Source organism: Nicotiana tomentosiformis, chromosome 10, assembly GCF_000390325.3.
Source record: "Nicotiana tomentosiformis chromosome 10, ASM39032v3, whole genome shotgun sequence".
Taxonomy (NCBI): Eukaryota; Viridiplantae; Streptophyta; class Magnoliopsida; order Solanales; family Solanaceae; genus Nicotiana; species Nicotiana tomentosiformis.
In genome coordinates this window covers 69,850,925-69,865,196 of record NC_090821.1, presented here as the reverse complement: position 1 = coordinate 69,865,196, position 14,272 = coordinate 69,850,925, and the positions used below count along the sequence as shown (strand labels likewise).

The 14,272-nt window shown below is 36.0% G+C and overlaps 2 protein-coding genes across 2 annotated transcripts; one reads left to right on the top strand and one right to left on the bottom strand.

Annotated features, from left to right (window-relative positions):
• The first annotated feature begins 3,233 nt into the window (after positions 1 to 3,233).
• Positions 3,234 to 5,650, top strand: LOC104087084 (pectinesterase 4-like). Its single transcript, XM_009591478.4, has 2 exons — positions 3,234 to 4,365; positions 4,752 to 5,650. The coding sequence occupies exons 1-2, from the start codon at positions 3,378 to 3,380 to the stop codon at positions 5,453 to 5,455; spliced, it is 1,692 nt and encodes a 563-aa protein (XP_009589773.1). The 5' UTR covers positions 3,234 to 3,377; the 3' UTR covers positions 5,456 to 5,650.
• Positions 5,651 to 6,837: 1,187 nt separating this feature from the next.
• Positions 6,838 to 8,296, bottom strand: LOC104087085 (acetylajmalan esterase-like). Its single transcript, XM_033653635.2, has one exon. The coding sequence runs from the start codon at positions 8,260 to 8,262 to the stop codon at positions 7,120 to 7,122; it is 1,143 nt and encodes a 380-aa protein (XP_033509526.1). The 5' UTR covers positions 8,263 to 8,296; the 3' UTR covers positions 6,838 to 7,119.
• Positions 8,297 to 14,272: the final 5,976 nt, after the last annotated feature.

Below are 14,272 nucleotides of genomic sequence, written 5' to 3'. Positions count from 1 at the left end.
CAGTCTTGTACTTCTTCTCAAGTGCGTCCCATAATTCTTTCGAAGTATTCATTGCACTGTACACATTGTACAAGTCATCCTCTAAAGCGCTTAAGATATAGCCTTTGCAAAGAAAATCTGCCTGCTTCCACGCCTCAACAATCATGAATTTTTCGTTGTCTGGCATGTCCGTAGCAGGCACTGGAGGTTCTTCACTAGTGAATTTCTGCATACCAAGTGTGGTAAGCCAGAAGAACACCCTTTGCTGCCATCCTTTGAAGTTGGCTCCGGAAAATTTCTCCGGTTTCTCTGCCGGTGGAACATCAATCCGGCTTGACGAGGCTATCGTCGTTGCCGCAATAGTCACAGAAGAATTTTCGCTATCAATATCATTTCTCACTGTAAACAACAGAAGAGTTCAATTAATGGCAAAATCAGAACAGTAAACAATACTGTTATTAACAACAAACAGTATGTATAATAAATAAAACCGAAGTTTTTATATACTGTTTCACAGAAAAACGATGAAGTTTTTATGTTCTTCAAATCGTTTTATGAATTTCAATACTCTGATGAAGTTTTTTATATCTTCAAATCTGAATAGTAAAATTTAGAAGGAGTAGAAAACCACACAGGTTTTAATCTCCACAAACAAAATACAGAATATAATAAAATAATTTTCTTAAGAATGTTATAATTCTGTACTGCTGTAATAAACAATTAAACTTTCTGAAAAAATAAAACAGAAAGTTAGTAATACTTGTTTAACGAAATAAATTCTGGAAAAAATAGTGTAGGAATAAATCGAGCCCACTGAATACACAGTGTGTTCTTAAGAAAATTATTCCCCTCAAGTACCCGAGGTGCTGGAATATATCCTCCCAAGATAGAACGATTTAACTTACCGAAGTGTTGCTACCAAAACGCCGGTGAACAGCGAGCCACTCGAAGGCTGTAAAACACACTGGAATTTATTGTGCAGAAGAAGAAGAAGAAGCTCAAAAAATTTCGTAAGGAAAGATTCTAGGATTCAAACTCTATTTATAGAGTTGCTGGCATTGTTTCTGAAAAGGTTTGCAACCTTTCAGAGAAACAGCCATGGCTGTTGGAAAAGTGTTACTTGAAATATTGCGGAAAAAATGTATTTAAAATAATCCGGGAAAGAAAACGCGCCTGACTCGGTCGCGGGTCATGCCGAAGCCGAGCCGAGCGAACGACGACGACGACGACGACGGCGGCGCGATGTTTGCCTTCTTCTTAACTCTTTAAGAGCTAGAAGAAGAGCAATTATATATATACCCACACTACTAGAAATTCGGCAAAAATCGACCAAGGTCGACCGACCAACTTTGGTCGGTCAAAAAACCGACCAAAGTTGGTCGATTTTTCAAAAAATATTTTTTTTTTTTACGAAACCGACCAACTTTGGTCAGTTTTCTTTGGCGCAAAAATGCGAAAAACTATTTTTGAGTCCCGCGAAATCTATGTTTCAAGAAACCGACCAACTTTGGTCGGTTTTTTAATTAAAATAAATAAAAATTAATATTAAAAAAACCGACCAAATTTGGTCGGTTAATTTGGCGGGTCATTTAAAAAAACCGACCAACTTTGGTCGGTAATTTTACTTTTTAATAAAACCGACCAACTTTGGTCGGTTATTTTCGTGCGAAAATACAATTAAAGAGTATAAATCAAATAAAAGACAGTCTTAAAACAAAATGTACCAATGGTCTAGTGGTAGAATAGTATCCTGCCACAGTATAGACTCCGGTTCGATTCCCAGATGGTAAATCTTTTTATTACATAATTAAAATACTGACCAACTTTGGTCGGAAAAAACCGACCAACTTTGGTCGGTTTTTTTTTTTGCAATATTTTTTTTTTTTTTTGAATTTAATTGACCGACCAAAGTTAGTCGGTAATTTCCGACCAACTTTGGTCGGTATTCCTTTCCGACCACAAAAATACCGTCCACAGGTAAATGGTCGCGTTTTGGTCGGTTTTTGGCCATTACCGACCAACGTTGGTCGGTTTTTTTGATCGGTTTTTACCGGATTTCTAGTAGTGCCATCAAAAGCCTTTTCTTCCTCCGATATGGGACAATGTCCCTTTGCCAGGGAAAACTCAAATATTTCATTTTCCTTCCATTTCTCATTCACCCTTTTTAAGTTACACAAGCTTGAAATCCCAACACCTTTCTCATGGTGTGCTTCAGCGAATGAGGGTTGTGATAATATAGGGGAGCAAATGGACGTAGAAACGCACCTAAAATGCAACAGAGACTTGACTAAAACGACACTTATGAGCATATCAAAGACAATCTCGAGGGGAATACATGAATTACTACCAGCAACATTCTTGATTCTTCTTCATGTATAATTTGGTTGTTGCAATATGATAATATTTTTCTAATTTTGTTTGAGGAAATTGAGCGCAGAGAATATACAAAAAAAAAAAAAAAAAAAAACAGTAAGGTGCCTTTTGTTCGCACTGTTGTTATTGCCTTATTGGTAAGGGCATTTTGGTTAATTTAAATTGAAAACGATTAAGATTAAATATTTCTTTTTTCCTTAATTTGATCCTTAACAATGTTTTTCAGAGTATAAGGTAAACTGTTACTCTGTGCATGCAAGGGTAATTATTTCCCTTCTCCCCTATAATTCAATTTTCTCCCTATCTTATAAAATTATAATCAATACATACCTATTCTCCTCTAAGTATTTTCCTTGTCCCCTCTAATTAGAGTTCTCCATCTTTAGCCACAAGTATCAGGTTCGAGCACTAAAAATGATTTTTTTTTAGTAGATAGTTCTTTACATTTTAATGAACCTTACAAATCACGTATCTGGATTAGTTGATTTGTACAGCTATTTGGACAAAAATCAAAACCAACAACAAGACCATCTCACCACTACATTAATGTAATAAGAGCCTATACAAATAAAAAATAAGGTTACCGTGATTTTTGAAGTCTTTCATATTTAAGTAAACAATCAAATTCTAGAGCCATTAAATTTTACATGTAATCAAACTAACGTCAAACAACACACACATTCATTATTGGCCACAACCACATTAGAGGTATATCTTAAGTTATGCCTCAAACATCTCTAGCTCAATCGTCGACTTGAGATGCAAAATTAAAGTCAACAACAATGTTTAACCCTCTCTCCCCTTAGCACTATAAAAACCTCCTTATAACATGTTAATTCATTCATCTATATCCTCTCTTTGGTTCCAGTGTTATATTTATAAACACCAACGAGAGGAGTAACCTTGTGATTTCACTATCATCTTTAGCTTTCCCTTTTTCCTTTAAGAAATTTATCGGAAAAGGGGCCAAAAAAAACAAACTTCAGATTTCCAAACAAAAAAAAAGAAGAAAGAAGTAAGCAAAGATGGTGGGGAAAATAGTGGTTTCATTGGTATCTTTGATTCTTTTAGTAGGTGTAATTGTAGGAGTTGTAGTTGTTGTACACAAAAATGGAGATAACGATGATGATAAAAGCACCAAAGTTCAAATGAAAAAAGTTGATGAATTTTGTCAACCTACATCATTTAAGGATGCATGTGTACAAAGTCTTGATAAAGTTGCATCTAACGATTCTGCTACAATTAAAGACTATATTATGGCTGCTTTTGAATACACCGTACAAGAGATCAAGAAATCTTTACATGAAACTGGAAAAACTAATGTTAATAAAGAAAATGATCCTTATAATCACATGGCAATAGAAGATTGCAAAGTACTATTGGAAGATGCAATTGAAGAACTCGAATCCACACTTAAAGTGGTTAACGAGAACCAAATAAAGTCCCTTAATGACAAAGTCTACGATATTCTGAATTACGTCAGTGCTGTCTACTCTTATCAGAGCGAGTGTATAGATTCCATTAACAAGCCTGAGTACAAATCCGCCATTGAAAAATACCTCGTCAACTCCACACAATTGACTAACAATGCCATTGACATTGTAGCTCAGATTTCATCTGCTCTCCAATCTTCGGACTTTCAAATTCCTGATGGTCTTTTAAACAGAAAACTTCTTGAATCAAATTACCAAATTGGTCATGACAATTACCCTACGTGGTTTCCTGTTGCTGACCGTAAGCTTTTGGCTAACACCCCGACTCCTCATGCAGTAGTTGCAAAAGATGGCAGTGGAAAATTTAAAACAGTTTCCGATGCTATTAAAGCATACCCTCAAAAACATCAAGGAAAATACATAGTATATGTCAAGGCTGGTGTTTATAACGAACAGGTCCTTGTCGATAAGAAGCAACCGAACGTGTTTATCTTTGGAGATGGCGCGGGGAAAACAATCATAACTTCAGACAAAAATGTCGGAATCTTGAAATACACCACCATGAATTCTGCTACTCTCGGTAAGTATGCTCTCTGCTTCAATTTATATGACATATTTGACTGTGCATGTAATTTAAGGAAGAATGAAATTTTTTGAAATGACATGACATTAATGTGTTTATAAATGCATATCATAAAAGACGACATTCTTTTTTAATAGACTAAAAAAAATAGTACGTGACACGAAAAAATGGAACAGAGGGGGAATACTACAATAATGGAAACCATCCATGCATGGATACAATTATGCATATGGAATACGTTATATATATACACCGGAGAATGCAAAGGGTTTTTACACCATTAGTGTTGTTTAACTTGTGATATTACGTTAATTAGTTAGTATTTTTCCTTATTATTGCATGTACGTTATAAGTGATCTGATTGTACAAATATCTTTTTGTAGGTGTTAACGCACCAGGGTTTGTTGCCAAAGGAATTACATTCCGAAACACAGCTGGTCCAAAAGGACAACAAGCCGTGGCACTCAGAATACAAGGTGATCAATCTGCAGTTTTCGACTGCAACATTGAAGGTTACCAAGACACCTTATACTATCAAAACAAACGTCAATTCTATCGCAATTGTGTCATATCAGGCACGATCGATTTCATCTTTGGTAGAGGGACGGCTGTAATCCAAGATTCCACCATCATTTTGAGAAAGCCAGGGGAAGGCCAAAAATGGAACACAATCACAGCAGACGGTAGAGAAGTGCAGTCACAACCAACAGGAGTGGCATTGCAAAATTGCAAAATCGTCGCAGAAAAAGAACTCATCGGTGATAAAATCGTCGAGAATTTCTTGGGACGTCCATGGAAGGCGTTATCGACGAATGTAGTAATGGAGAGTGAAATTGGTAGTTTTATTAAACCAGAAGGATGGATGATATGGGATAAAGAACATTACCATGAGACATGTGAATGTTATGAATATGCTAACAAAGGACCTGGTGCTGCTACTAATGCAAGGAACAAAGTTTTCAAGAAATTTAAGGTACTTAACCAACAACAAGCAACTAAATATACTGCTGGTGCTGTTTGGTTTCAAGGAAAAGAATGGTTGCCTGCTACTGGTGCACCTTTTTACCTTGGTCTAGGTCGAAAATAATTACTAAAAGAATTTTAGTTCTAGCATCTTCCTACTACACCAACTAATTAATTTTCAATCTATGTGTACATATGCATATGATTCATTTTTATTGGAGAAGAATCTTTAAATGTTTTTGGACAAAATATTTCATTTTTTGTGAATGTAATGCATATAAAGACATTAATTTAAATGTGATTTTGTTGTTCTCCTTCATCTAGTAATCTTCTTGGCAAGCCAGAGTCTTGAGAATCTCATAGGATTTTTCTCTTATGACAAGGAATAGTGAGAATAAGAACAAGATTTGTAAATTAAAAAACTTGTGAAGCGCTCACCTCAATCACTCTGCCTGTTGCCTGTGTGAATTGAAGGAACTTTAAAGTATAACCAGCTTAATCTCGCTACTCTACAGATTGAAAAAGGAGTGGCAGTAGAGCCGGCCTTTTCAGTAGGCCCTTCTCTTTCCAATTGAAAGTAAATCCCATTAATACATGCAGATAAACAATCGAATATGTGATAGTTTTGATATCTTAGGCCTTTAAAATGAGTGTTGCTATTCTTTATAGAAGTGAAGGAGCCAAAAAATTTAATAAGTGAGTTCAAAATATAAAAAAGTGAATACATGAAAATACTAAGGAGATTCAACATCTACTATATATACATAAAAATAAATTAATCTTATATATACAATATAGTTTTTTGGCGAAAGGGTTTTGAACATCCCACACCCCTGGCTAAGTCCTGTTCCGTACACAAAAAGAGTGATAAAAAATAATATTCCCCCCATTTCGATTTAGATAATGTAGTTTGACTTGACACCAAATTTAAGGGGAAAAAAGACTTTCGAAATATGTGGTGCTAAAAGGTTTAGGGGCAACAACTTATTGGGTCCATGATATTTATGTGACTATAAAAACTTTCTATTAAGGGTAATTAAATTTAGTAGACTGAAAAGTTTAAAGTTAAATTGTTTCTAAATATAAAAATATGTAATTTTTTTGGAACGAACTCATAAAAAAAATATATTATCTAATTTGAAACAGTTCACTATGGATAGAGGCAGAGAAGAGGAATAATTAAGTCCCTCAATAAGAAGTGATAACTTCTTGTTCATGTGTGATAACAATCAAAATTCACGGTTTTGGATTTGATTCTTCAACCCCAAGATTCTCCAAAGTTGGGAAATTCAAGATTCAATGCAATAAAAAATAGTTTTGTGACTTTCTACGATTATAGTAGGTAAATTACTTTAACATAATTTTGTGACTTCACTAATGGTGATAAAGTTTATTTTGCAATTTTTTCAAGCAATTTATACCTAGTTAATGTAACAAAAAAATTAATAATTTATGGATAAACTTTACTATTACAGTGAACAAAGCTCAATGTACGTTAGAATTAACTCGAATAACAAGGGTTTAACTTTTTTTTGGGGCAACAACAATCATTCATTTATTTAATTTCTTTTCCACCTATCGGTGAAAAAGAAAAGATACATCTCATCATAATCAAAACAACCAAATGCAACAACAACATCAACAACACAACAAACCCACCTAATCCCACAAAATAGGGTCCGGGAAGTAGTAGAGTGTACGCAGATCTTACACTTACCTTGTGAAGGTGGAAAAGTTATTTCCGATCGACCACGAAGATAAAAGTAAAAGAAAAAAAAACTTTGAAACTCAATAACTAGACATGAGTACACCTGCATCTTCAACGTTATTATACACGAACTTTGGAAGTATGTCATTGACGATAATGTTTGCCATACGATGATGAGCTGCATCTGTCAAATGAATACCATCCCAATTGACGTATCGAGAGGGATTAGGACAAGTTGTAGCACCATCTGATCCACATGGTTTCCCATAATTGTATAATCCGCCGCCACCTCCACAGCACGTAGTGAGCAATGTGTTCTGATTAAATCCAAATCTAGTAGCCCGACGAAGAACAGTCATAAGCGCTCCGTAGTAATCCCCGTAAACGATTCTAACATTTGGGAATTCGCACTGTAAACTTTTTAGAGCTATTTTCAGCTCAGTATTGTGGTATGAAGAGAAAGCATTCAAATTTCTCAAGCAACCCAATGGATTGTAAGCAGTTGCATTAGGCACAGCAAAACTTGCCAAGTAAACAGGTAAACATCCGAAAGGGTAAACTCCTGGAACCAAAATTCGAGTTGCTCCTAGTTTAATCACATCTCTTATTCCTCTCGTAATTTCAGCAATAACAATTGGAACGTATCTCCGGATCTCAGGTTCTTGCTTGTTTGAGAAAAAACAGTTGAAGTAGTCAACTCCGCCGAATTCTCCCAATATAACGAGAGAATTCTTGAGATTTTGTCTACAATTGGAGCCACAGGTGGACTGCAGATGAGATTTGAACCAATCTAATTGAACATCGAGATACTTGTTCCAGGGACGCAAATTAACATTCTGAGCAGCCCAGAAAGTGTTATTTAACGCCGTGGCACCAGAGACAGCGAAGTTAGCACCTTGGCGGAAAGAAGTACCGTTGTTCAAATAAGCATTTAGGAAAGGAAGATTGAGAGTAGAGACAATGAAATCATTAATGATACGGCCGTCTGAGGCGCGGCCTGTAGGTTTGTTAAAAAAGGTTTCGCCATAAGGAAGTTTGCCAGTGCTTAATAGCAGGGAGACATCCGGGATACGAATGGCATTTCCAGCATCAGCGAGAGAGTCGCCGAATTGGTAAACAGAAGTTATGCCGCATTTCCTTTTGGCAGCAGAAGGAGAAGAATGGAAAGCTAAGATTATTACTAAAAGAAAGAAAGATACTTTAGTTAGAGATAGAGAAGCCATTGAAGAATGATTTGCTTGAAAACTTGAAGTGCGTAGTCTACTATATATAGAGATGCTTGGAAATGGGAAGCCCTGTGTGGGGGCGGAAGTAAGAGTATTACCTCCCAACAAATGCATCTTTTGTTTAGATTCTCTATTTGTATTAAAATCTTACAGTTTGCTTGGATTAATGTTGTTACTAATAGCATCTTATTGTATTGTACTATATTATTTGATAAATATAATATTTGGATAGATAGTTTCGTTTACTGTCATTTTATAATGTCACACACCAACAATACGAAAAATAAACTTACAACATTATTAAAAAATAATAAGATACACAGTAGAGTTATTATATAAAAAAAATAGGGTAAAAGATAAAATATAATTATTTAATAGTAAGAAAGGACAAGATGAGCAGGAAAAAAGCTAACAACGCCACCACACCAAATCCGTTATTTCATACAATACAATAAAATTTTAGTAACAATCAAAACAAATATTGTATCTAAATTAACAATAAAACACTGTACAGTAAGTAACAACCATCGAAACAAGTTGTTAGTAGTTTAATTGGTAGGCTATTTAAACATTTATCTAATCCATAAGGGTTTGATTCCTCATATTCAATAATGTACATGAACTATGAGTTTATTGATAAGTTAAGAAATCATAAATTTCAAAATATTATGTTCGGCCATTGTGATCCAGATTGAGGACACAATTGGAATCTTTATCATAATTTTATGTAGTGCATGTGATAGTTTGATTAGTTTTTCGGCTGGTGGAAGTACAAAGAGGGAAGTCATGGAGTTTCTAGGACAAACAAACTCAATTATTTTCTCTGCAGTCATATTTTATTCTTGTGAGTTAGTTGAAATTAGTCAAATTAAACTAGCCATCACACACACATGTGCGCGTGCGCGTAGGCGCGTGATAGTGTATAATCTATGTATATTGTTTAGAAAAAATAAAAAGTGAATCAGTTAATCAATGGATATACAATATATGTATAATCCATATACAATATATGTAAAATCATGTATAATTTTATGTATACGTATAATTAGGTATAATATATGTATATCGACTAAAATTAAAGCAAACGGTGAATCTGGCAGACTATTTGCGTAAAGATCCCAAGAAAATAAGAAAAAAAAGAATAGTTTTATCTTTAAAATATAGAAGAAGATGGAAATCTTGAAATAGTCATTTGAAAATCTAGTGAACGGACAAAATGGTCGTACTTTTTTCCTTTGAACTATCTCATGCATCAATAGTTCAAATTATAGCTAAGAATTACATAAAAGAAAATGTGGCGAATTTTCACCTAGTTTGAAAAATACAACAACAAAAAATAGTATATCTCACATTATGGGGTCTGAGTAGAGTAGTATGTATGCAGCCTTATCTCTACCTTGTTGAGATGGAGATGTTGTTTTTAATAGATCATTGGCTCAGGGAAGCACAAGTATCGCATTAATGAAGAGAAAAATAAGATGCGCAACAAAGAAGAGCAATGTTGTTGGCCCAAGTGAAGCATGTTTTGATGATTGACAAAGGAACTAAAGCATGAACCAGGTCCATATACAGTGTACACAGACACGAGCAGATTCAAGCACAAGGCATGCACGTGAAAGAGATAAACTTAAGTGGTTATATCTGATATCTCCTGAACGAAAAGGATGCATAAATGATAAGGAGAAGGACACCTTATTCGAAGAGAATTCTATATTAGATGAGGGAAGAGTTAGAAGTTGAAGATAACTAGAACTCTTCCGCCAAGGAAGAGTATAGCATTAGAACTCTAGTTATTCCTATTCTACTAACTCTATAAATTACAAGATGTTCTCATTTTACAGGACGTACAAACGCTGAAGTTAAACTTGAGTTGAAAGAAAAATATATAGCAAGGCATTTTGCAAACAATTCTTGTGTGAGTCAAGTGTGCGAACCTAAAGCTACATAAACCAGATCGAAGAACCAGATCCAAGTGTCTGTCTTTTATTCTAGTTCAATTATAGTAGGGCTTTTCAAATTGTACCTTTCAGCTTTACTTAGAGGCAATTGTATTAGGTACTCTGAGTATTCAAGTTAGAGTTAACTTGAAATTGTCGCAACAATTAGAGGTTGGTTTCCACAATGGGATTAGAGGTAATTCTTAGGTTTACAAAGTATTTCACTACTAGAAATTCGCTAAAAACCAACCAAAAATACCGACCAACGTATGTCGGTTATGGCAAATTACCGACCAAAACGCGACCATTACGGTGTGGACGGTGTTTTGATGGTCGGAATGGCTTACCGACCAAAGTTGGTCGGAAATTACCGACCAACTTTGGTCGGTATATTAAAACGACCATCTGACAAGTTTAATTACTTACCGACCAACTTTGGTCGGAAACATATTTTATTAATTTAATTTTACTGACCAAAGTTGGTCGGTTTAACTAAATTATGTATTTTTTTATTAATTATTAAAATTAAAAAAAACCGACCAACTTTGGTCGGTAATTGAAAATATATATTTTTTAAAACTAATGAAAATTAAACATTACCGACCAACTATGGTCGGTAATCTCAACAATGCAAGCAAAATACCGACCAAAGTTGGACGGTAGTCTTGAATTCTGGGAATTCAACGTTCATTAACCGACCAACTTTGGTCGGTATTTTGGAATAATTTCTTTTTATTTATTAAAAACCGACCAACGTTGGTTCGGTTTTTCTGGGATTAATTTTGGCATAAAATGCCTATTTTGGCAGCTAAACCACCTGCCAGCATACCAATACAACAACACAACAACAACAACACAACAACAACAACAACAACAACACAACAACAATAACACAACAACAACAACAACAACAACACAACAACAACAACCAAAACATTCAATAAATACTTTAAAACTAACAAATTAAAGTTCAATTGAACATAAAAATCCAAAACCAAGTTAAAACTAATTACAACTAGTTCAAAACTGGTTCTATTTGTCTAGTTCAAAGTATATAAAAGTCAAGGGGTATTTTGTACAACATCATCATCATCGTCTAATGAACTTTCATCTACAAGACGATATAGAGAACGGTCTTGTGGAGGACGGGAAGCACGATCACGGGGAGGACGGGAGGAACGATCACGAGCAGGGCGGGAGGAACGATCACGTGGAGGTCGACCCTCTGGAGATGACTCACGAGATCGGGGCAACGGAAAAGCTCCACTAGATAGGAGAGTTCTGATCTAAGCTTGCATGCCAAGGAATTGAGCATCTCTAAGCCTTTCTCTTTCCTTGGCCGCTTCTAGCTATGATGTGAGCTTTGTCACTATCTCCCGCATAGCGGAGAGGCTCTCCCTATTAAGTTGCTCACCATGCGGGGAAGTCCCTATTCCTCGCATTTCACACTTATAGCGATGGAAGTTTTTAGTAGGAAGCCCGTATACCTTCCCCCATTTTGGACCGCCACCAGACTCCAACCATATTCTTTCAGCATCCTCGTCCGAAGGTTGGGTTGGCTTACCCGATTCACCAGCTGGATGACTACGGATGAATTCCTCCATGTTACTTTGGTAGCGACCCTTTATTATTTTAAATTAAATCAGTATTTCAAGTTGCTTATAAAAGTAAATTATAATACTTAAATAAAATTGAAAGCTTACATATGCAGTCGAGGCCCGGTCCTCGACCCACCTATCTTGATCCCCCTCTTTCTTCTTCTTTACAACATGTGTCTCCTTGAATAGCTCATCATGACTCATTGGACACCCATACTTCTTTTCCTGAAAACAAATTAATTTAGTTAATTACGTACCAATCTTCTTTTTATTGTCCCTAGGCTGATCGCACCTCCAGTGTGCAAGGAGCCTCCCTTCTCGGATGCGCGAGCTTTCTTTCCTTTTTCGCTCCTCTCTAAGAACTCTGCGGTAAGCCATTGCCTTTGCAAATCATTCCACAAATTCTCAAGTAACCAGCCAGGCCTCTTGTTCTTCTTTCTAGCATCCGAGAAAGCATCCGCCAATCTCTTGCGAGCTTTATGATGAAAATTTGTAGCCACTTCCGCGCTATAGCGGTCTTCCCATACACACTTGCTCTGTATTTCAAAAGTTAAATATTAGATGGAAACATCATAAATATAAATTATTAAACTGTTTAAAAGAATATTTTTACCTTAAATTGATTGAAAATTTGCTCCTTCAGTGAGAATGTGCAATCAGTCCAAGTCGTATAAGGGCCATCATAAAGCTTTCTGATGGCATTGGTGATATCCTCGTAGTTTTATTACCCGGCCTGAACCTGCAATTTAACAATAAAAACACATTAATATCTTAGTAAAAATGTTACAAATCAATAGACGCAAAAATAATGAATAACACTTACCCATCACCCTCAGGGACTATGATGATCCTGCCATATCGATCATAATGCACTACCTCGTCATCACCATCCGAAGCATGTGTATCAGATGCATATGAAGACGGTGTAGGCGGATCAGAGCTAATGCCTCCCAGGCGAAGGCCTGCAATAGATGGAGTCGATGATGAAGATGATTGCGATCCCTGTGACTGCGACATAGCTGGATGCGACCCAAGTGGATGTGATACCGATGGCTGTGACCCGAGTGGATGTGACCCGAGTGGCTATGACATGGGTGGATGCGATCCATGTGGCTGTGATATGTAGGGATGTGATGTAGATGGTTGTGAGGCAGCTGGACTGTATGTCGGACGTATAGTCCTGTGGCCCTGTGATAGAAGACTGGGTGTCTGAATGAAGGTGTACGGCTCGTGATGCTGTGGCAGCTCAGTATAGCCGTGTGGTGGAGGATAAGACATAGGCATCTCTGAAAAAGGTTGACAAGAAGGAGTATTATTTTCTACCCTCCTCTTTCCCTTCCTACCCTTTTCTCGACCCCGAGAACTAGTAGGGTCATTGTTACCTTGACCCTTGCCTGCCATCTGCATAATATAATACACATTTAGATTGAAACATATAAGAAACTAGCTATAAAACGAGAGTGGTTTAAAAAACCAACTTTTTAATCCTCATCGACGTATTGTTCCTCGTCCGAGAATTCTTCGTCCTCACTTGTTTGAGCTTCATCAGTTGATTCCTCGTCCTCATTTTCTATAATTGTTACTTCATTTATATCAACTTCTTCCAATATGCGTTCAGGATGTTCCAAATCATTTTCTAACTGATCGTCCACTATTTGGTGAATATTGGAGATATCGTTTTGATATGCAACATCTAACACATTCTTGACTTCGACCCTACCTACATGCTTAACCCACCAATCAGACTTATTCCGCCGCAATGGATAAGGAGCATAATACACTTGCCTAACGTTATGTGTAATTATGAAAGGATCATAGCGATCATACTCCCTCGTATGATTAACCTCAATTATGTTGTATTGGTTGTGTACTCTTGTACCTCTTGTTGGATATGGGTCAAACCACTTGCATCTAAAGAGTATCAATTTCTTATATGGCCAACCTGTATATTCTAGTTGTAATATTTCTTTGACCACACCATAATAATCAATATCTCCAACTTGGTTGCCATCACCACCTAGAACCCACACCCCGTTGTTGTTGCTATTTTTATTTTTAGAGAAATCCGTTGTATGAAACTTATAACCATTCACTACGCAATTAGACATTGTTGTGACCTGAAGCCCAGGTCCCCAAGATATATCTTTCAAAAATTGATTTACACCATTATTTGGATTATTTACCTACATAGAGTTTAAAAAATTCATAAGTTAGCACAACTTATGAATCAATTTTTATACATTCACTACATATGTATATATATATATACACTTACAAACTGTTTGAACCACGTATCAAATCTCGTATATACAGCATCATAGCCAAATTGACCCACGAAGTGACTGTGACATATCAAATATTTTTAGTAGTTGCATCAATATGTAGTCACAGTAAATTTTACATTATGATAACTAATAAATCAATACTTACTTGAGAAATGGTACAACTTCGGGACAATTTAGCAACACATGA